The sequence below is a fragment of the Entelurus aequoreus genome, linkage group LG01 (genome assembly GCF_033978785.1).
Source record: "Entelurus aequoreus isolate RoL-2023_Sb linkage group LG01, RoL_Eaeq_v1.1, whole genome shotgun sequence".
Classification (NCBI taxonomy): Eukaryota; Metazoa; Chordata; class Actinopteri; order Syngnathiformes; family Syngnathidae; genus Entelurus; species Entelurus aequoreus.
In genome coordinates, this window is record NC_084731.1 from 10,635,813 (window position 1) to 10,659,214 (window position 23,402).

At 39.3% G+C, this 23,402-nt stretch overlaps 1 protein-coding gene across 6 annotated transcripts in view; it reads right to left on the minus strand.

Annotated features, from left to right (window-relative positions):
- LOC133648080 (inositol polyphosphate-4-phosphatase type I A-like) overlaps positions 1-23,402 on the minus strand; it is a 94,430-nt gene that overhangs the window by 52,762 nt on the left and 18,266 nt on the right. For 4 of the 6 annotated variants that reach the window (XM_062043891.1, XM_062043898.1, XM_062043877.1 and 1 more), the window contains exons 3-13: positions 21,499-21,739; positions 21,217-21,261; positions 19,281-19,399; positions 19,083-19,199; positions 18,918-18,997; positions 18,722-18,833; positions 18,541-18,631; positions 14,039-14,186; positions 13,834-13,964; positions 6,686-6,790; positions 6,503-6,611 (exon numbers count right to left, since the gene is read on the minus strand). In XM_062043891.1, the coding sequence (XP_061899875.1) occupies positions 6,503-6,611; positions 6,686-6,790; positions 13,834-13,964; positions 14,039-14,186; positions 18,541-18,631; positions 18,722-18,833; positions 18,918-18,997; positions 19,083-19,199; positions 19,281-19,399; positions 21,217-21,261; positions 21,499-21,604 (1,163 nt within the window). In that variant the 5' untranslated portion in view covers positions 21,605-21,739. Of the gene's footprint in view, positions 1-4,981; positions 5,000-6,502; positions 6,612-6,685; positions 6,791-13,833; positions 13,965-14,038; positions 14,187-18,540; positions 18,632-18,721; positions 18,834-18,917; positions 18,998-19,082; positions 19,200-19,280; positions 19,400-21,216; positions 21,262-21,498; positions 21,740-23,402 lie in introns of all 6 variants that reach the window. The other 2 variants (XM_062043883.1, XM_062043861.1) reach the window with 1 other exon arrangement.

A 23,402-nucleotide genomic window follows, 5' to 3' on the forward strand; every position in this document is an offset into this window, starting at 1 on the left:
TTTTAAAATTTTAATCTTAATAAGTTTGAAGAAATATTTCACAAATATTCTTCGTCGAAAAAACAGAAGCTAAAATGAAGAATTAAATTAAAATGTATTTATTATTCTTTACAATAAAAAAAAAATAATTTACTTGAACATTGATTTAAATTGTCAGGAAAGAAGAGGAAGGAATTTAAAAGGTAAAAAGGTATATGTGTTTAAAAATCCTAAAATCATTTTTAAGGTTGTATTTTTTCTCTAAAATTGTCTTTCTGAAAGTTATAAGAAGCAAAGTAAAAAAATGTATGAATTTATTTAAACAAGTGAAGACCAAGTCTTTAATATATTTTCTTGGATTTTCACATTCTATTTGAGTTTTGTCTCTCTTAGAATTAAAAATGTCGGGCAAAGCGAGACCAGCATGCTAGTAAATAAATACAATTTAAAAAATCGAGGCAGCTCACTGGTAAGTGCTGCTATTTGAGCTATTTTTAGAACAGGCCAGCGGGCTACTCATCTGGTCCTTACGGGCTACCTGGTGCCCGCGGGCACCGCGTTGGTGACCCCTGCTCTATACATTGCTAATGTGGTAAATGACTATTCTAGCTGCAAAATGTCTGCTTTTTGGTGCAATATCTACATAGGTGTATAGAGGCCCATTTCCAGCAACTATCACTCCAGTGTTCTAATGGTACAATGTGTTTGCTCATTGGCTCAGAAGGCTAATTGATGATTAGAAAACCCTTGTGCAATCATGTTCACACATCTGAAAACACTTTAGCTCGTTACAGAAGCTACAAAACTGACCTTCCGTAGAGCAGATTGAGTTTCTGGAGCATCACATTTGTGGGGTCAATTAAACGCTCAAAATGGCCAGAAAAAGAGAACTTTCATCTGAAACTCGACAGTCTATTCTTGTTCTTAGAAATGAAGGCTATTACACTAAATTCTTTGGGTGATCCCAAACTTTTGAACGGTAGTGTAAGTCACAGTAGATCAGATGAGGCACCAGGTACTGTGGGTGGGGAGCGTTTCCACAGTGTCAGCCTGAAATGTGGGTGTCAGGGACAGAGGCGGAAGGAGATTTTTACAACAAAGTTGTAAAGCTTAGTGATATATCACATATATCAGATTGTTGGTGGGTTTTTTTTTACCCTTTGCGTTCATATTTCGCTGCGTTTGTTGCATTTTTGTTCCATTTTGCTTGATTGTAAAATATGTAGATGGAGAGGGGGTGTGACGTTCATATGTTGTCAATATTCAATGTTTTATCCTTCTTAGTTAATATTATAAACACCACAATCTTTATTTTCATGTACATTCTGGGTGTCTCATTCAGTGAAACAAATGTAAAATTCCATTCCGTTTTTTCCGGCGGTCTGTCATAAAGTTTTTAGCTTTCGATCAGACATTATTGTGAGGTTTTGTATTAGTGTTCCTAAAAGTTGGGAGAAGGATTTACCCAAAACTACATTTATTTGGGGCAGCGTGGCTAAGTTGGTAAAAGGATTTACCCAAAACTACATTTATTTGGGACAGCGTGGCTAGGTTGGTAGAAGGATTTACCCAAAACTACATTTATTTGGGGTTGAGTGGCTAGTTTGGGAGAAGGATTTACCCAAAACTAAATTTATTTGGGTGGCGTGGCTAGGTTGGTAGAGGATTTACCCAAAACTACATTTATTTGGGGTTGAGTGGTTAGGTTGGGAGAAGGATTTACCCAAAACTACATTTATTTGGGGCAGCGTGGCTAGGTTGGTAGAAGGATTTACTCAAAACTACATTTATTTGGGTGGCATGGCTAGGTTGGTAGAAGGATTTACCCAAAACTACATTTATTTGGGGTTGAGTGGTTAGGTTGGGAGAAGGATTTACCCAAAACTACATTTATTTGGGGCAGCGTGGCTAGGTTGGTAGAAGGATTTACTCAAAACTACATTTATTTGGGTGGCATGGCTAGGTTGGTAGAAGGATTTACCCAAAACTACATTTATTTGGGGTTGAGTGGTTAGGTTGGGAGAAGGATTTACCCAAAACTACATTTATTTGGGGCAGCGTGGCTAGGTTGGTAGAAGGATTTACCCAAAACTACATTTATTTGGGGTTGAGTGGTTAGGTTGGGAGAAGGATTTACCCAAAACTAAATTTATTTGGGGCAGCGTGGCTAGGTTGGTAGAAGGATTTACTCAAAACTACCTTTATTTGGGGTTGAGTGGTTAGGTTGGGAGAAGGATTTACCCAAAACTACATTTATTTGGGTGGCGTGGCTAGGTTGGTAGAAGGATTTACCCAAAACTAAATTTATTTGGGGTTGAGTGGTTAGGTTGGGAGAAGGATTTACCCAAAACTACATTTATTTGGGGCGGCGTGGCTAAGTTGGTAAAAGGATTTACCCAAAACTACATTTATTTGGGGCAGCGTGGCTAGGTTGGTAGAAGGATTTACCCAAAACTACATTTATTTGGGGTTGAGTGGTTAGGTTGGGAGAAGGATTTACCCAAAACTAAATTCATTTGGGTGGCATGGCTAGGTTGGTAAAAGGATTTACCCAAAACTACATTTATTTGGGGCAGCGTGGCTAGGTTGGTAGAAGGATTTACCCAAAACTACATTTATTTGGGTTTGAGTGGTTAGGTTGGGAGAAGGATTTACCCAAAACTACATTTATTTGGGGCGGCGTGGCTAAGTTGGTAGAAGGATTTACCCAAAACTACATTTATTTGGGGCAGCGTGGCTAGGTTGGTAGAAGGATTTACCCAAAACTACATTTATTTGGGGCGGCGTGGCTAAGTTGGTAAAAGGATTTACCCAAAACTACATTTATTTGGGGCAGCGTGGCTAGGTTGGTAGAAGGATTTACCCAAAACTACATTTATTTGGGGTTGAGTGGTTAGGTTGGTAGAAGGATTTACCCAAAACTACATTTATTTGGGGCAGCGTGGCTAGGTTGGTAGAAGGATTTACACAAAACTACATTTATTTGGGGCAGCGTGGCTAGGTTGGTAGAAGGATTTACCCAAAACTACATTTATTTGGGTTTGAGTGGTTAGGTTGGGAGAAGGATTTACCCAAAACTAAATTTATTTGGGTGGCGTGGCTAGGTTGGTAGAAGGATTTACCCAAAACTACATTTATTTGGGGCAGCGTGGCTAGGTTGGTAGAAGGATTTACCCAAAACTACATTTATTTGGGGCGGCGTGGCTAAGTTGGTAAAAGGATTTACCCAAAACTACATTTATTTGGGGCAGCGTGGCTAGGTTGGTAGAAGGATTTACCCAAAACTACATTTATTTGGGGTTGAGTGGTTAGGTTGGGAGAAGGATTTACCCAAAACTAAATTTATTTGGGGCAGCGTGGCTAGGTTGGTAGAGGATTTACCCAAAACTACATTTATTTGGGGTTGAGTGGTTAGGTTGGGAGAAGGATTTACCCAAAACTACATTTATTTGGGGCAGCGTGGCTAGGTTTGGAGAAGGATTTACTCAAAACTACATTTATTTGGGTGGCATGGCTAGGTTGGTAGAAGGATTTACCCAAAACTACATTTATTTGGGGTTGAGTGGTTAGGTTGGGAGAAGGATTTACCCAAAACTACATTTATTTGGGGCAGCGTGGCTAGGTTGGTAGAAGGATTTACCCAAAACTACATTTATTTGGGGTTGAGTGGTTAGGTTGGGAGAAGGATTTACCCAAAACTAAATTTATTTGGGGCAGCGTGGCTAGGTTGGTAGAAGGATTTACTCAAAACTACATTTATTTGGGGTTGAGTGGTTAGGTTGGGAGAAGGATTTACCCAAAACTACATTTATTTGGGTGGCGTGGCTAGGTTGGTAGAAGGATTTACCCAAAACTAAATTTATTTGGGGTTGAGTGGTTAGGTTGGGAGAAGGATTTACCCAAAACTACATTTATTTGGGGCGGCGTGGCTAAGTTGGTAAAAGGATTTACCCAAAACTACATTTATTTGGGGCAGCGTGGCTAGGTTGGTAGAAGGATTTACCCAAAACTACATTTATTTGGGGTTGAGTGGTTAGGTTGGGAGAAGGATTTACCCAAAACTAAATTCATTTGGGTGGCATGGCTAGGTTGGTAAAAGGATTTACCCAAAACTACATTTATTTGGGGCAGCGTGGCTAGGTTGGTAGAAGGATTTACCCAAAACTACATTTATTTGGGTTTGAGTGGTTAGGTTGGGAGAAGGATTTACCCAAAACTACATTTATTTGGGGCGGCGTGGCTAAGTTGGTAGAAGGATTTACCCAAAACTACATTTATTTGGGGCAGCGTGGCTAGGTTGGTAGAAGGATTTACCCAAAACTACATTTATTTGGGGCGGCGTGGCTAAGTTGGTAAAAGGATTTACCCAAAACTACATTTATTTGGGGCAGCGTGGCTAGGTTGGTAGAAGGATTTACCCAAAACTACATTTATTTGGGGTTGAGTGGTTAGGTTGGTAGAAGGATTTACCCAAAACTACATTTATTTGGGGCAGCGTGGCTAGGTTGGTAGAAGGATTTACACAAAAAAAATGTATTTGGGAGGCATGGCCAGGTTGGTAGAAGTAGTTTTGTATTAGTGTTCCTAAAAATCAGATATACCGGCCCCCAGACACATTTCTTTCTCTAAATAAGGCCCCAGAGTCCAAATAATTGCCCAGGCCTGATCAAGACAGTATAAGAAAACTGGGCCAAAGTATATAAAACATTTTTTTTGTAAAAAAAAAAAAAAATGTATCATACAAAAAGGTGCAAAAACCGAGGTACCACTTGGTGTTGGTTACATTCCTATTCCTTTTTCTCGGACACTGAATACGTTGACATGCACATGCCTCTTTTTTTTAACAATAATAAGGTGAATGTAACATTTAAAAACAAAGACAATTAGCTTGATTTGTTGGTTTTGGTGACAAGTGTGCAGTGAAGACGTGAAGAAGACAGGGTTGTTTTTGTGGCATAAAGACAAACAAACAAAAAGAAGCAAACGAGTGCAATCAACTCACCGCACCTCCTCATATGCGCTGACCCCAAAAGTAACAAAAACAAAACTATTAAGAGGAAGCTATACAAGTGCGGAAACAATTAAATAATTCATGTAAAGAAAATGCCCCTGCAGGCAGCCAAATGATAAATTAAAGGCCTACTGAAAGCCACTACTAGCGACCACGCAGTCTGATAGTTTATATATCAATGATGAAATCTTAACATTGCAACACATGCCAATACGGCCGGGTTAACTTATAAAGTGACATTTTAAAATTCCCGGGAAATATCCGGCTGAAACATCGCGGTATGATGACGTATGCGCGTGACGAAGTCCGAGTAACGGAAGTTATGGTACCCCGTAGAATCCTATACAAAAAGCTCTGTTTTCATTTCATAATTCCACAGTATTCTGGACATCTTTTGCAATTTGTTTAATGAACAATGAAGGCTTCAAAGAAGACAGTTGTAGGTGGGATCAGTGTATTAGCAGCGGACTACAGCAACACAACCAGGAGGACTTTGTTGGAGCGCTAGCCGCGCTAGCCGCCGACTTCACCTTGACTTCCTACGTCTCCGGGCCGCCAAACGCATCGGGTGAAGTCCTTCGTCCTTCTGCCGATCGCTGGAACGCAGGTGAGCACGGGTGTTGATGAGCAAATGAGGGCTGGCTGGCGTAGGTGGAGAGTTAATGTTTTTAGCATAGCTCTGTGCAGTCCGGTTGCTAAGTTAGCTTCAATGGCGTCATTAGCACAGCATTGTTAACCTTCGCCAGCCTGGAAAGCATTAACCGTGTATTTACATGTCCACGGTTTAATAGTATTGTTGATTTTCTATCTATACTTCCAGTCAGGGGTTTATTTCTTTTGTTTCTATATGCAGTTAAAGCAAGATGCTATCACGTTAGCTCGTAGCTAAAGCATTTCGCCGATGTATTGTCGTGGAGATAAAAGGCACTGAATGTCCATTTCGCGTTCTCGACTCTCATTTTCAAGAGGATATAGTATCCCAGGTGGTTTAAAATACAAATCTGTGATCTACAATAGAAAAAGGAGAGAGTGTGGAATCCAATGAGCCAGCTTGTACCTAAGTTACGGTCAGAGCCAAAAAAGATACGTCCATCACTGCCTCTCAAGTCCTTCACTGTAACGTTCCTCATCTACGAATCTTTCGTCCTCGCTCAAATTAATGGGGTAATCGTCACTTTCTCGGTCCGAATCTCTCTCGCTCCATTGTAAACAACGGGGAATTGTGAGGAATACTAGCTCCTGTGACGTCACGCTACTTCCGCTACAGGCAAGGCTTTTTTTTATCAGCGAGCAAAAGTTGCGAACTTTATCGTCGATTTTCTCTACTAAATCCTTTCATCAAAAATATGGCAATATCGCGAAATGATCAAGTATGACACATAGAATGGATCTGCTATTCCCGTTTAAATAAAAAAAAAATCATTTCAGTAGGCCTTTAAGTGAACAGAGAAAACAAAAAATCACCATGAAGAAGTGAACAAAAACTTTGTTTTAAAACATTTCTGAACTTACTGTTTCTTTGCTTCCTCAAATTTCTGAGTGAGTTTTCTCAGGCCGCCGTTCTTAAAGCCCTGGCAGTGCGCAGCCGGCGCACCCATGGTGATGACATCATACGTGTGCTCTGGAAAGCAAAGGTATAAAAACCAAATAAGAAACATTGACAAGGCAAAGTGGATGTGATCCAAGCTGCCTTACCAAAACCCAACTCATCCTGCACCCTCATCCTTTGAATGTGGAGGTTGGTTGGCATGAACTCCATCTTCCTGTCTGCCTTCCGACTGCTGGCTTTAAATGACGGTCCTGATGGGGAGTGGGAACATTAGATTTTTAGAATGTTTATTTCTTCACGTCATTGTTTGTTCATTGTTAGCAGAATTACTGAAAAATGGCTTTGCTAAACTTTGTGGAGGAATTAAAGGAGAAACCTTTGCAAATACAGGATTTCTTGACAGTGCGAGGTAGGGCATCCTCCAACAATGTCCTTAAACCCTCAGTTAATACTGGTGAAAAGAAATCAGGCGATGTCAGCGGCAGTATGCCATACATTTCTTTATTTGTAGTGGTTCGCTTCTAATAAATTTGGACCGCCATGAATAGATTTGAAAGCAAGAGCTACTTCTTGGGTAGTGATTAATGCGAAGTAAGGCTGAAACGACGCGTCGACGTAGTCGACGTCATCGGTTACGTAAATACGTCGACGCCGTTTTTGTGCGTCGACGCGTCGCATAATGACGTCACACTACCGTCATGGCGAAGCGCAAAGCAGACGATCAAAGAAGACGATGCGAGCGGTGCGAGCGAGGGGGAAAAGCATGCCAAAAGTGGTCAAAAGTGTGGGAGTATTTCAATAAACGGCCTAATAATGTTGTTGTATGCACACTGTGTCGAGCGGAAATGGCCTATCATAGCAGCACAACGGCTATGAACGAACATTTGAAAAGAAAACCATCAACTAGTCAATCGTCCGCGCGAGCATACGTTGTCATCATTACACAAAAACATGAATGTGTCATTTGTATCTGCTAGGGGTGTAACGGTACGTGTTTTGTATTGAACCGTTTCGGTGCGGGGCTTTCGGTTCGGTACGGGGGTGTACCGAACGAGTTTCTAAGCTAAAGCTAACTTTAGCTGCTAAAGTCTTAACAAGCTGCTTCGCTCCTCTGCCTCTGTCACAGCACGCAGCATTGTCCCACCCACACAACCATCTGATTGGTACACACAAAGCATTGTCCCACCCACACAACCATCTGATTGGTACACACAAAGCATTGTCCCACCCACACAACCATCTGATTGGTACACACAAAGCATTGTCCCACCCACACAACCATCTGATTGGTACACACAAAGCATTGTCCCACCCACACAACCATCTGATTGGTACACACAAAGCATTGTCCCACCCACACAACCATCTGATTGGTACACACAAAGCATTGTCCCACCCACACAACCATCTGATTGGTACACACAAAGCATTGTCCCACCCACACAACCATCTGATTGGTACACACAAAGCATTGTCCCACCCACACAACCATCTGATTGGTACACACAAAGCATTGTCCCACCCACACAACCATCTGATTGGTACACACAAAGCATTGTCCCACCCACACAACCATCTGATTGGTACACACAAAGCATTGTCCCACCCACACAACCATCTGATTGGTACACACGAAGCATTACCAGCCAATCAGCAGTGCGTATTCATAGCGCATGTAGTCAGCGCTTCAGCATGGAGCAGATAGGTGTTTAGCAGGTGAGCATCAGGCAGTGGACTCTCCCCAAATGATAATAAACACCTCCCAGTCAACTACTAGTAACATCACTATGAGCCCGTTGACCTTCTAGAAATATAAACTGCAGCTCAGCTCACTCGCAGTCCTGGCTTGAGGTGAAGGCTAATTACCTCTCAGTTCCAGCCACATCGACCCCTTCTGAGCGTAGACATGCTAACCTTTCTTCATTACAACTGTTAGTCACTCACTGGAATGAGTAGAATTGGTTATTGTGTACTGTGTTGGACTGGATGTTTATTTTGCACATTTTAAAAGCAATACTTAATGTTTACACTGTTTCAGAATATTTAGATTGGCACTTTTTTGTATTGGATGTTTATCTTTATTTTTGCACATTTTAGCAAATAAGCAATACTTTCACTTTTGTTGAAATGTTTACACTGTTGTTACATAATATTTCGTTTTGCACTTTTTTGTATTGGATGTTTATCTTTATTTTTGCACATTTTAAAGCAAAATAAGCAATACTTTTACTTTTGAAATGCTTATACTATTGCAGAATATTAAGATTTGCACTGGATGTTGACTTTTATATGTGCACATTAAAAAGCAAATAAGCTACTTTTAATTTTGTTAAATGTTAAAAGTTTTAAATGTTTACATTGTTACAGAATATTTAGTCATGTTGTTGTCAATGTTGACTGAGTGGCCATACTTCTTTTTTTTTGTAAATAAAAGCCATGCCTTTTGAAAAAACGGGCCTACATTTATTTTTTCATCTTCATTTTGAATAAAAAAATAATCGGTAAAAGGAAAAATAATCTATAGATTAATCGAAAAAAATAATCTATAGATTAACCAATTAATCGAAAAAATAATCTATAGATTAATCGATAGAAAAATAATCGTTAGCTGCAGCCTTAATGCGAAGGGCTACCAGTTTGATACACACTTAAATAAATTGCCAGAAATTGCCAATTTGCTCAATTTACCTTTAACTCTATGTTATTATTAGTAATGAATGATATTTACACTTAATTGAACGGTTTAAAAGAGGAGAAAACACGAAAAAAATGACAATTACATTTTGAAACGTAGTTTATCTTCAATTTCGACTCTTTAAAATTCAAAATTCAACCGAAAAAAAGAAGACAAAAACTAGCTAATTCGAATCTTTTTGAAAAAATTTAAAAAATAATTTATGGAACATCGTTAGTAATTTTTCCTGATTAAGATTAATTTTAGAATTTTGATGACATGTTTTAAATATGTTAAAATCCAATCTACACTTTGTTAGAATATATAACAAATTGGACCAAGCTATATTTCTAACAAAGACAAATCATTATTTCTTCTAGATTTTCCAGAACAAAAATTTTAAAAGAAATTCAAAAGGCTTTGAAATAAGATTTACATTTGATTCTACAGATTTTCTAGATTTGCCAGAATAATTTTTTTGAATTTTAATCATAATAAGTTTGAAGAAATATTTCACAAATATTCTTCGTCGAAAAAACAGAAGCTAAAATGAAGAATTAAATTAAAATATATATTTTTTTTTACAATAAAAAAAATAAATTTACTTGAACATTGATTTAAATTGTCAGGAAAGAAGAGGAAGGAATTTAAAAGGTAAAAAGGTATATGTGTTTAAAAATCCTAAAATCATTTTTAAGGTTGTATTTTTTTCTCTAAAATTGTCTTTCTGAAAGTTATAAGAAGCAAAGTAAAAAAATTAATGAATGTATTTAAACAAGTGAAGACCAAGTCTTTAAAATATTTTCTTGGATTTTCAAATTCTATTTGAGTTTTTTCTCTCTTAGAATTAAAAATGTCGGGCAAAGCGAGACCAGCTTGCTAGTAAATAAATACATTTTTTAAAATAGAGGCAGCTCACTGGTAAGTGCTGCTATTTGAGCTATTTTTAGAACAGGCCAGCGGGCTACTCATCTGGTCCTTATGGGCTACCTGGTGCCCGCGGGCACCGCGTTGGTGACCCCTGATCTACCCTATAGGTGGCAGTAGACATCATAATTACATTTCTTAACACAGCTCAAACGCCCCTGGGACCTCATTTATAAAACTCTGCCTGGACTCCAACGTAGAACTTTGAGTAAGCAAAAAGCTCAGAATGTAAGTAACAACAAAACATATTTTTATAAAGCATGCTGCACACTCTTCTCATTATAAATCACACCTGCAGTGAATTGTGCGCGGAAAAGTTCCTCCCTGGTGTCCTCCAACTACTCCCACAATCATCCATACGGGGCAACACTAATCAGATCGTGAATATTTTGATGAGTTGAAGGATCTCATGATGGACTGTCAATAAAGGAAGACAGGGATGGCGACTCCAAAGAAGAAGGCGACATTTTCAGACTGGTGCTTATTACGTATAGAACATTTTTGGAGAGCTAAGTAAAATATATCTAAAAAAAGTAACTGTATATGTACATATATAAATGTATATATACATATACATATAAATATATACACACATATATATATATATATATATATATATATATATATATATATATATATACATATTTATATATGTACAGTGTATATATATGTACATATATGTATATATATATATATATATAAATATATACACATATATATACATATTTATATATATGTACATATATACATAGATGTATATATGTACTATATATATATATATATATATATATATATATATATATATATATATATATATATATATATATATATATATATATACATACACATATAAACATACACACATATATATGTTTATGTATCTATATGTATATATATAGATATATGTACATATATACATATATATATATATATATATATATATATATATATATATATATATATATATATATATATATATATATATATATATATATACATATATATATACACTACCGTTCAAAAGTTTGGGGTCACATTGAAATGTCCTTATTTTTGAAGGAAAAGCACTGTACTTTTCAATGAAGATAACTTTAAACTAGTCTTAACTTGAAAGAAATACACTCTATACATTGCTAAAGTGGTAAATGACTATTCTAGCTGCAAATGTCTGCTTTTTGGTGCAATATCTACATAGGTGTATAGAGGCCCATTTCCAGCAACTATCACTCCAGTGTTCTAATGGTACAATGTGTTTGCTCATTGGCTCAGAAGGCTAATTGATGATTAGAAAACCCTTGTGCAATCATGTTCACACATCTGAAAACACTTTAGCTCGTTACAGAAGCTACAAAACTGACCTTCCTTTGAGCAGATTGAGTTTCTGGAGCATCACATTTGTGGGGTCAATTAAACGCTCAAAATGGCCAGAAAAAGAGAACTTTCATCTGAAACTCGACAGTCTATTCTTGTTCTTAGAAATTAAGGCTATTCCACTAAATTGTTTGGGTGACCCCAAACTTTTGAACGGTAGTGTATATATATATATATATATATATATATATATATATATATATATATATATATATATATATATATATATATATATATATATATATATATATGTAACCCCAAAAACCTCCCTCCCCCATTTACACTCAATCGCACAAAAGGGTTGTTTCTTTCTGTTATTAATTTTGTGGTTCCTACATTAAATATCAATATATATCAATACAGTCTGCAAGGGATACAGTCCGTAAGCACACATGATTGTGCGTGCTGCTGCTCCACTAATAATACTAACCTTTAACACTTAATTTTACTCATTTTTATTCATTACTAATTTCTATGTAACTGTTTTTATATTGTTGTACTTTCTTTTTTATTCAAGAAAATGTTTTTAATTTATTTATCTTATTTTATTTTATTATTTTTAAAAAAAAGGACCTTATCTTCACCATACATGGTTGTCCAAATTAGGCATAATAATGTGCTAATTCCACGACTGTATATATCGGTATCGGTTTATATCAGTAATTAAGATTTGGACAATATCGGAATATCGGATATCGGCAAAAAAGCCATTATCGGACATCCCTACTTAGAACCTTTAGCATATCAGTATGTGGAATTAAATGATGGAATGGATGAAGTAAAGAAGTTAAACAAAGTACTGATATGATCCAGTTTAAGAGGTTGTTCAAATTAATCGTGCTTACAAAGTACAAAGAAGAAGAATTATGAGAAATACTTTCAACCTTATTGAAAATAAGATATTCTTCATCTCAGTATGTTAATAATGACTGACTTCTTTATGTATTACAAAACTGTTGTATTACTCATTCACGGATGTCATTTTACCATAAAAAAAAGTCAGTAAATGAATGTATATATTTGTAAACGCTCTGAAGTGGGAAAGGGGTAGGATTAAATAAGCTTTACTTCTTCCTACTCCTTTTCGGACATGATGTCAAGTGAAATTATATGAAATTGTGTGATGTATTATGCTGTAAGTAGGGGTGTAACGGTACTTGTATTTGTATTGAACCGTTTCGGTACGGGGGTTTCATTTCGGTTCGGAGGTGTACCGAACGAGTTTCCACACGAACATATTAAGTAGCCGCCTCCGCTTCCTTCTACCTGTCTCTGTCAGTCCTGTACACAGCACCCAGCATTGTCCCACCCACACAACCATCTGATTGGTTACACACAGAGCGGTAACAGCCAATCAGCAGTGCGTATTCAGAGCACATGTAGTCAGTGTTTAGCAGGTAAGCATCAGGCAGCGGACTCTCCCCAATCGATAATAAACACCTCCCAGTCAACTACTAGTAACATCACTATGAGCTCGTTGACCTTCTAGAAATATAAAAGGCAGTTCAGCTCGCTCGCAGTCCTGGCTTGATGTGAAAGCTAATTTGCTTTTAGCGTAACGTTAGCTCATTTTGCGGTGTGTGTGCGTGTATGTGTGTTACGGACAGCAAAGCCCTGTCTGTCTGTTATTTCACTTTACCTTTTTCTGTGTTGATTGAGCTGTGTTGAAGCAGCAAAAAAGGACATTATGTTAAATGAAGAGTTTCTGTCTCTGATAGTTGATATAATAATGTAAGTGCATCATTAAGCCTACATGAACTCCATGGTGTTCAGGGATGAATAGTCTCTCCTATTGCTATTGTACCATTTTTTCAGCTATAGTTACATGAATCATTAGTAATGCAGCAGCCTAGTTTTGAATGTCAGGGTCCCTGCTAGCACATGTTGATAAAAATATAACATTTACATAATAAATCAACTGCAGGCTTCCCAAATGCTGTAATAAATTAAGCATGATGAGTTGACTTGAAACTGTTTAATGTTGCACTTTTTATATGTAGAAGAAAAGTTTTGTCATTTTATTGAATCTGAGCAACAACTTGAGGCAGTTTAATGTTGATTAACGTGGGCAGAATTATTATAGTGTTCCCAATGTTACAAGGATAAAGCCATTTGTTTACAAATTTGGTAAATAAATAACTAAAACATTTATATTTTGTTGTTTTCTTACTGTACCGAAAATGAACCGAACCGTGACCTCTAAATCGAGGTACGTACCGAACCGACAATTTTGTGTACCGTTACACCCCCAGCTGTAAGTGTGTTCGTTTTTCAAATAAACTAAAGAAAGAAAGAAAGAAAGTATCTGTGTAGGGTTGAAACCTTTGTAGCTACTGAGGTCAGACAGTGTTTCCTGGTACGAGACTACGACAGCTTGGTAGTGCGTGACGATCTGTCGCCGCAGGTTCTCCCAGCAAGGGGACAACTCTCCCAGCTCCTCCAGCTCACCGACCCTGCCAGGGAAATGATTTGCTGTTAGCGGTATGGAAAGTGACACGGCGTACAGTCATAACAGGTGGCATTGTACCGGGCCGTGTCCTCCTCCAACAGCAGTTTGACAAACTGTCTGGGGATGTTCAGGGACAAGATGCTCTCGGCCATCTGCTCAAGCACCCGCAGGTGGTTGCCGTTAGTCGTAGGGAAGCGGTACATCCTGGACATTGTGCCTCCAAACACTGAAAATGCAAATCATTCTATTATTTTCTCTAAATCCAACCCTTTACATGTGTTATTTTTAGAACCACACCATGTTTGAAGTAAACAGATCCCTCACACTCACAGGGGGGATCAATACACTCCTAATAATAAATAAGGGTGAATGAGCGACTGAATGACCATCAGTATGGGTTCAGGAGCAATCGATCGACATCCCTAGCAGTGGTGGACTTTGTAGAAAAACATAGCTACAGCAATAGAAAAAAAGCAATTGGAGTATTTGTGGTGAGTATTCAGAATCAGAATCAGAATCAGAATCAGCTTTATTGTCATTACGCAGGGTAACGAGATTGAGGCCATTCCATACAGTGCGATAAAACAAGTGTACACTCTATACAGAGGGTGAAATGAATATGTACATGAATATCGACATGAAACAGGGAGGTTGGTGGAATGGGTTATTGCACCGAAGAGAAGGCAGTTATGAGGGTCAATGGGGAAGTCTGTTCAGGGTGGTTATGGCCCTGGGGAAGAAGCTGTTTTTTAGCCTGTTCGTCTTAGTTTTAATGCACCTGTAGCGCTTACCAGAGGGCAGCAGGTGGAACAGGTCAGAGCCAGGGTGGGTGCTGTCCTTGATGATGGCACTGGCTCTGTTGAGGCAGCGGGAGGTGTAGATGTCCATCAGAGAGGGGAGAGGGCGGCCGATGATCTTTTGAGCCGTCTTGACCACTCTTTGCAGCCTCTCCCTGTCTGCTGCAGTGCAGCTGCCGTACCATACTGTAATACAGTAGGTCAGCAGGCTCTCGATGGACGAGCAGTAGAAGGTCAGCAGCAGGTCAGGCTTCAGGTTGTACTTCCCGAGGACTCTCAGGAAGTGTAGCCGCTGCTGAGCCTTCTTGATGATTGCTGTGGTATTCTCAGCACATTCTACAGAGGCACTATAGAGACCAACTGCATCTCTGTCTGGACTGGAGCCTGCAATGCCTCAGACTGGAAGTCTCTGCAGAGAGTGGTGAGGACGGCGGAAAAGATCATCAGGACTCCTCTTCCTCCTGTCCAGGAGATCGCAAAAAGCCGCTGCCTCACCAGGGCTCAGAAAATCTGCAAAGACTCCTCCCACCCCCACCAAGGACTGTTTTCACTGCTGGACTCTAGAAAGAGGTTCCGCAGCCTCCGAAGCAGAACCTCCAGGTTCTGTAACAGCTTCTTCCCTCAGGCCGTAAGACTCTTGAACGCATCATAATTATCCCCCCAAAATGGATTAACTCACTGGAATCAAAAAGACCATATAACATACATCCATAAACGTGGATGTATATGAAAAAGAGCAATATATTTATCTGTACAGTAACCTATTTATTTATATATGCACCTTATTGCTTTTTTATCCTGCACTACCAGGAGCTAATGCAACAACATTTCGTTCTTATCTGTACTGTAAAGTGCAAATTTGAATGACAATAAAAAGGAAGTCTAGTCTAGTCTAGTCTATTTATTGACTTATGTAAAGCTTTTGACACAATCCATCATTCCTTACTTCTGCAAACATGGTAAAACTATGGCATAAGAGGTGTTTCACAACAGTGGTTAAGTAGTTTTTTAAGTAATAGATCTCAATATGTGGAAATGAATAAGACTAAATCACAGCCAAGAAGAGTAACTTGTGGGGTTCCACAAGGCTCGGTTTTGGGACCTAAGTAATTTATACTTTATTTAAATAATATTTGTTCAGTATCTAATAAATGGACATTTATTATGTTTGCAGATGATACAAATGTATATTGTTCAGGAGAAGACTTGAAGGAAGTGTTGAGGATAATAGAGGTTGAGCTAAACAAATGGATTGATATTAATAAGCTATCATTAAATGATAGGCCTACTGAAATGAATTTTTTTTATTTAAACGGGGATAGCAGATCTATTCTATGTGTCATACTTGATCATTTCGCGATATTGCCATATTTTTGCTGAAAGGATTTAGTATAGAACAACGACAATAAAGATAGCAACTTTTGGTATCTGATAAAAAAAAGGCTTGCCCCTACCGGAAGTAGCGTGACGTAGTCGGTTGAACATATCCGCAGAGTTCCCTATTGTTTACAATGATGGCGGCCAGAAGTGAGAGCGATTCGGACCGAGAAAGCGACGATTTCCCCATTAATTTGAGCGAGGATGAAAGATTTGTGGATGAGGAAAGTGCAAGGGAAGGACTAGTGGGGAGTGGAAGCGATTCAGATAGGGAAGATGCTGTGAGAGCCGGGTGGGACCTGATATTCAGCTGGGAATGACTACAACAGTAAATAAACACAAGACATATATATACTCTATTAGCCACAACACAACCAGGCTTATATTTAATATGCCACAAATTAATCCCGCATAAAAACACCTAGGTGTTTGTTATGCTAGCTCCTAGCTCCTAGCTACTAGCTCCCGTCCATATAACCCGCCAATACAATTCAAACACCTGCACAACACACACACTCACTCAGCCCAAAGGACCGTTCACCTAACCCAAGGTTCATAAAGCTTATATATTTAACCAAAGTAACGTACGTGACACGCACAAACGGGCAAGCGATCAAATGTTTGGAAGCGCAGCTGCGTACTCACGGTACCGCGTCTGCGTCTGTGTATCCAAATCAAAGTAATCCTGGTAAGAGTCTGTGTTGTCCCAGTTCTCTACAGGCGTCTGTGTATCGAAGTCAAAGTCCTCCTGGTAAGAGTCTCTGTTGTCCGAGTTCTTCGATCTTGACTGCATCTTTCGGGAATGTAAACAATGAAACGCCGGCTGTGTTGTGTTGCTGACTTCCCTCGCAAAATACTCCGCTTCGCACAGACAACTTTCTTCTTTGCTTGCTCAGCTTCTTTCTCCATAATGCAATGAACAAATTGCAACAGATTCACCAACACAGATGTCCAGAATACTGTGGAATAATGAGATGAAAACAGAGCTATTTCGTATCGGCTTCAATGGGGGAGCCATATCTCTGTTTGACTGGCTACGTCACGCGCATACGTCATCATCCAAAGGAGTTTTCAACCGGAAGTTTAGCGGGAAATTTAAAATTGCACTTTATAAGTTAACACGGCCGTATTGGCATGTGTTGCAATGTTAAGATTTCATCATTGATATATAAACTATCAGACTGCGTGGTCGCTAGTAGTGGCTTTCAGTAGGCCTTTAAATGATAAGAAAACTAAATGTATGGTGTTTAGTGGTGCAAGGACAAATTGTGAAGCAAAATTAAAATTAAATCAAGTGGAAATTGATAGGGTATATGAAACTAAGTTCTTGGGAACAATAATTGATCATAAATTATGTTGGAAACCGCATATTGAATATATAAAGGGAAAATTATCCAAATCCATTGCTATTCTTTATAAAGTAAGACACATGCTGAATAAGAAATGTCTGCATATGTTATATTATACTTTTATTTTTCCATATCTAACATATTGTGTTGAAGTTTGGGGAAATGTTTATAAAACAAACATAGAGCCAATAATTAAACTTCAAACAAGGGTCATTAGAATAATACACAAAGCGTGCTACTATGAACATACCAATACATTATTTATAAGTTATAATGTGTTAACATTTTCAGATATTGTGTTTTTAAAAATTATGGAAATTATGTTTGGAGTAAACAACAGCCTTTGGGTTTGTGTTCTTAGGTAATTTAAGCTAAGAGGAGAAAACTATAATTTACGGGGGATATTGATTTTTGAAATAGGTAAAGTAAGAAGGAATATAAAATACAAATGTATTTCAGTTTTAGGAGTTAAATGGTGGAACAAGCTCGGTGAGTTGAAGACATGTAGTTCTTTGTTAAGGTTCAAGAAAACCTTGAAATTATAAAATATAGTAACAATTACTTTCATCCCATTGATTTTTTTAACGTTGATGTTCCAGGCAATCTTATTTTCAGTGAAGGTATAGGATAGAAAAATATAAGCTATTCCTTTTTCGGTCATTCTTTTTCTTTTCTTTTTGTGTGTAAATGTGTATGATTGTTAAATATGTATAATCTGTGCTGTTAAACTGCTCACACAAAAATGGTTGATGGTTGATTATATGACCGAAATAAACTTATTTCATTCATTCAATAATAAGCGTCAGGGTGTGATGTGAACATGGAGTCATGGGTCAGTCAGCACAGATGGCAGACAGCGGGATAGCAAACAAAAAACAAAAAAACATCTCATTCATATGAGGGTGGATCCAGGTTTAAGTTCCGCTGCAAAACCGCATAGCGAGGTTGTGAATAAGCTGCTGAAGGGATGCTGGTCTGCTTCCTGAAGGCTGCTCCTGTTGACCCTTGTCCGCATGTCAATACAAAAGGATGTAGCATATGGAAAATGTCATCATACCTGAACGCAGAAGGGTGTCTCTGCACAGTGAGGCGTACTTGATTCGCACTCCCATCGCTTCCGAAAGGCTCTCGTCAACAGCAAGCATTGTCTACAGGAAACACTGAAGGTGCTCAACAACATGTACGTGGGGAAAACTAACTTCCTGTTGAGGGTTTCTTTGAAAAATACGCTGCCCTACCCGGCCATTGTTACTGTCTGGAAGGCGGCTGACTGAAATTCTCTGATCTGCTTTCTCGCCCATCTGCCATGCGGACACGGAGAGGTTTCCCACCCGCTTGTTCTCCGCTGACCTGTATGATTAAAAAATAAACAATCTAGCTTAGTACTTAATGGGCACGTGCACATGAGAAGGGTGCCTTGCATGTTCTTTCTACCTGAGTTCCAGCTCTAATCTGTGGTCTTTTTCATGCAACAACTCCTTCACAGGGAAGAGTGCTGAGCCCAACATGTACATCTGAACCCGCAAAAAGAAGGAAAACAGAAGTGTCAGTTCCGTCTGAAAGCAGAAGCGTGCGTGACTGCCGTCGTAGACCTCCCACCGTGCCATGGGAGCGGTCCTTCACGTCGTAGACTGCCAGTTTCACCTGCGTCTGCTGGTTGATGTTGCAATCCTGGAAGAAGGCGACGCTGCTAAGGAAGATGGGGTTGCTGCTACCCTGTTGAAGTGGGGAACAGTGACGATGATCTGTACCAGCACATGCTGGTTCACAAGAAAAACCAAACGGATGGCGTTTCACCTCTATGACTTCTGTCTGGGCGTGCTTGGTCCAGAAGGCCTGCGGTGGCGTTGTGCAGCTCACAGCTACAAAACTGTTGGGTTTCCGATCCAAAGCAGGAGTCAGCAGGTCTTTGCAGGCTACTCGGCGACACACAGAGTCAATAATTACCTACCTGGATAAGTCAAAAAGCTGAATTTAAAGGCCTACTGAAAGCCACTACTAGCGACCACGCAGTCTGATAGTTTATATATCAATGATGAAATCTTAACATTGCAACACATGCCTATACGGCCGGGTTAACTTATAAAGTGACATTTTAAACTTCCCGGCAAACTTCCGGCTGAAAACGTTTCGATATAATGACATTTGCGCGTGACGTCAACAGTGGAAGCGGAAGTATTCGGAGCCCATTTAATCCAATACAAAAAACTCTGTTTTCATTTCAAAATTCCACAGTATTCTGGACATCTGTGTTGGTGAATCTTTTGCAATTTGTTTAATGAACAATGGAGACTGCAAAGAAGAAAGTTGTAGGTGGGATCGGTGTATTAGCGGCGGACTACAGCAACACAACCAGGAGCACTTTGAGGATAGCAGACGCGCTAGCCGAACGACCTCACCTTGACTTCCTCCGTCTCCGGGCCGCCAACCGCATTGGTGATTGGGTGAAGTCCTTCGTCGTACCGTCGATCGCTGGAACGCAGGTGAGCACGGGTTGTGATGAGCAGATGAGAGCTGGCGTAGGTGGAGAGCTAATGTTTTTAGCATAGCTCTGTCGAGGTTCCGTAGCTAAATTAGCTTCAATGGCGTTATTAAGCTTCGCCGAGCTCGAAAGCATTAACCGTTTATGTACATGTCCAGAGTTTGGTAGTATTGTTGATCTTCTGTCTATCCTTCCAGTCAGGAACTGTTTTGTTTCTATATGCAGTAAAGCCCGATGCTATCACGTTAGCTCAGTAGCTAAAGAGCTTCACCGATGTATTGCCGTGGAGATAAAAGTCACTGTGAATGTCCATTTCGTGTTCTCGACTCTCATTTTCAAGAGGATATAGTATCCCAGGTGGTTTAAAATACAAATCCGTGATCCACAATAGAAAAAGGAGAGAGTGTGGAATCCAATGAGCCAGCTTGTACCTAAGTTACGGTCAGAGCGAAAAAAGATACGTTCTGCACTGCACTCTAGTCCTTCACTTTCACGTTCCTCATCCACAAATCTTTTATCCTCGCTGAAACTAATGGGGTAATCGTCGCTTTCTCGGTCCGAATCTCTCTCGCAGCTGGTGTAAATAGGAAAATATGAGCAGTCCTTCCTCCGGTGTCGTCACGCTACTTCCGGTAGGGGTAAGGCTTTTTTTTATCAGAGACCAAAAGTTGCGAACTTTATCGTCGATGTTCTCTACTAAATCCATCCCATCCATCCATTTTCTACCGCTTATTCCCTTCGGGGTCGCGGGGGGCGCTGGAGCCTATCTCAGCTACAATCGGGCGGAAGGCGGGGTACACCCTGGACAAGTCGCCACCTCATCGCAGGGCCAACACAGATAGACAGACAACATTCACACTCACATTCACACACTAGGGCCAATTTAGTGTTGCCAATCAACCTATCCCCAGGTGCATGTCTTTGGAGGTGGGAGGAGCCTATCCCCAGGTGCATGTCTTTGGAGGTGGGAGGAAGCCGGAGTACCCGGAGGGAACCCACGCAGTCACGGGGAGAACATGCAAACTCCACACAGAAAGATCCCGAGCCCGGGATTGAACTCACAACTACTCAGGACCTTCGTATTGTGAGGCAGACGCACTAACCCCTCTTCCACCGTGCTACCCTCTACTAAATCCTTTCAGCAAAAATACGGCAATATCGCGAAATGATCAAGTATGACACATAGAATGGATCTGCTATCCCCGTTTAAATAAAAAAAAATTCATTTCAGTAGGCCTTTAATTGACTCACCAATGCTGAACTCAAGCACGGGTTCATCTGGGTCTTGACTGTTTCCTGGAAGACACATAAGACAACGCAGGCATCAAATTACGCTGAATCCGTATGTACAATGTTGACCGATTAATAGTTGCATGCAAACAAATACTCAGTTTGTGTTTTTGTGTGTATTTCTGTGGGAAACTTGTGATCAAACTGAGCATTTCCCTCATTTTTAGCATCTCCCCCTTCAAAAGTTACATTTAGAATAATGCAATTTCATTTCATTTTCAGCCGGATTCTTGTCTTCCTTACCTGCCAGGGCTAAGCCAATCATCTCGCTGGACAGCTGGAACGTGTTCGCCCGGTAGACTGACCACGGCCTCTGTGCCCGACCACTGCGCTCTCTGCTCCCTGCCATGCTTGTCTGGGACGAGGGGGCAATGGCGGGAGGCCTGAACACGAAGCCTTACGCTCGTACTGTCACACACTCCCATGTGACTTGATCCTTCCCTCTGTGTCTCGCCACATTTGCTTCTGGAAGCGGTTGTCTTGTCTGTGACACACAATACAACATGTATGACAACAGTACTGTTTATGATAAAAGTTCATTGATTTAAATTGACAGTTGGACTGATTTTTTTTCAATGTGTGTTTATAAAAAATCACAGTTCTTCTCTTACACACTCATCATACCTCAAAAGGAAATTTGGTCAAGGAAAATAAAAGGTTTATGTAATTGCACACTATGATATGTAATGTGATATGTATTATATGAAAAGTGTGTGATACCTAAGGGCTCTGTGAAACCAAGATACAGAAAAGATCAAATGAAGATCTGCATGGACAGGACAAGACCAATTTTAAGGACATTGTACTCGTACTTCGCACCCTGATGGTTGGTGATGGTGCAGGTTAGGGATGTAACTGTTACAACATTTCATATCATAGTTCAGTGTTTCCCACACATTCATTTATTTGTGGCGGCCCGCCACGAAAGAATTAAGTCCTGTCCATCTTTTTAGGCAAATCATATAGTTGATGTAGATGCCCATATCGGCTGTTCAGATTTACTTTACAAAAGAGAAGTGTAGGATCAAGATTTTTGGAGCTCTTTGTTCAGTGGATCAGATGTTTGATGAAGCTCTGTGTCTATCTACCACCACTACTGTTTTCTGTTTATTTGTTACTGACTGTGGCAGGACACCTCTGCCTCTGTTTCACTTTATGTTGCTGGTAAATAATATGGTTGTAGTAGTAGGCTAAAGTTAAATTATTTAGTATGCACTAATTAAAGGGGCGGAGCTTTAAGAGACATTTTAGCTTTTATATTTTTATAAGATATATTTTTTGTAAGAACCACAATTAATAAATATATTTCAGTGAATAACTCATTGTTCAAATCTGTATATAAATATGTACATAAAGTGTTGTAATTATATTGTAAAATGGATGGATGGATGGACGTTTAAAACAAAACTGTTATTATTAATTAGTAAGTATATATTTTTTGAGCCTTTTTAGAGAAAATCAGATCGCTGTAGTAAATTATGCAAATTACTCGATGATGTCATGGTGACCACGCCCATAGCCACGCCCCCACCGCCACAGGTATCTTGGCAGTTTATGGGAAACACTGAATGTTAATCCTGTGTGTAAATGCACAAAGATCACAGCATACTTTGAGGCCTGCAAAGCAATTCAACTTTAAGTCACAGCCCATTTAGGGTAGAACAAATAACAAAATAAAGCATACATAAAAACTCTATTATGTAACAACTACCTCATTAGTCCTTTCCACGTATGAATCCTGTGCTAACGCAACAAACCATACAAACGTGAGTTCAAACCCAGGCCGAGTCATACCAAAGACTATAAAAATGGGACCTGTTACCTCCCTGCTTGGCACTCAGCATCAAGGGTTGGAATTAGGGATGTCCGATAATGGCTTTTTGCCGATATCTGATATTCCGATATTGTCCAACTCTTTAATTACCGATACCGATATCAACCGATACCGATATCAACCGATATATACAGTCGTGGAATTAACACATTATTATGCCTAATTTGGACAACCATGTATGGTGAAGATAAGGTACTTTTTAAAAAAATAAATAAAATAAGATAACTAAATTAAAAACATTTTCTTGAATAAAAAAGAAAGTAAAACAATATAAAAACAGTTACATAGAAACTAGTAATTAATGAAAATGAGT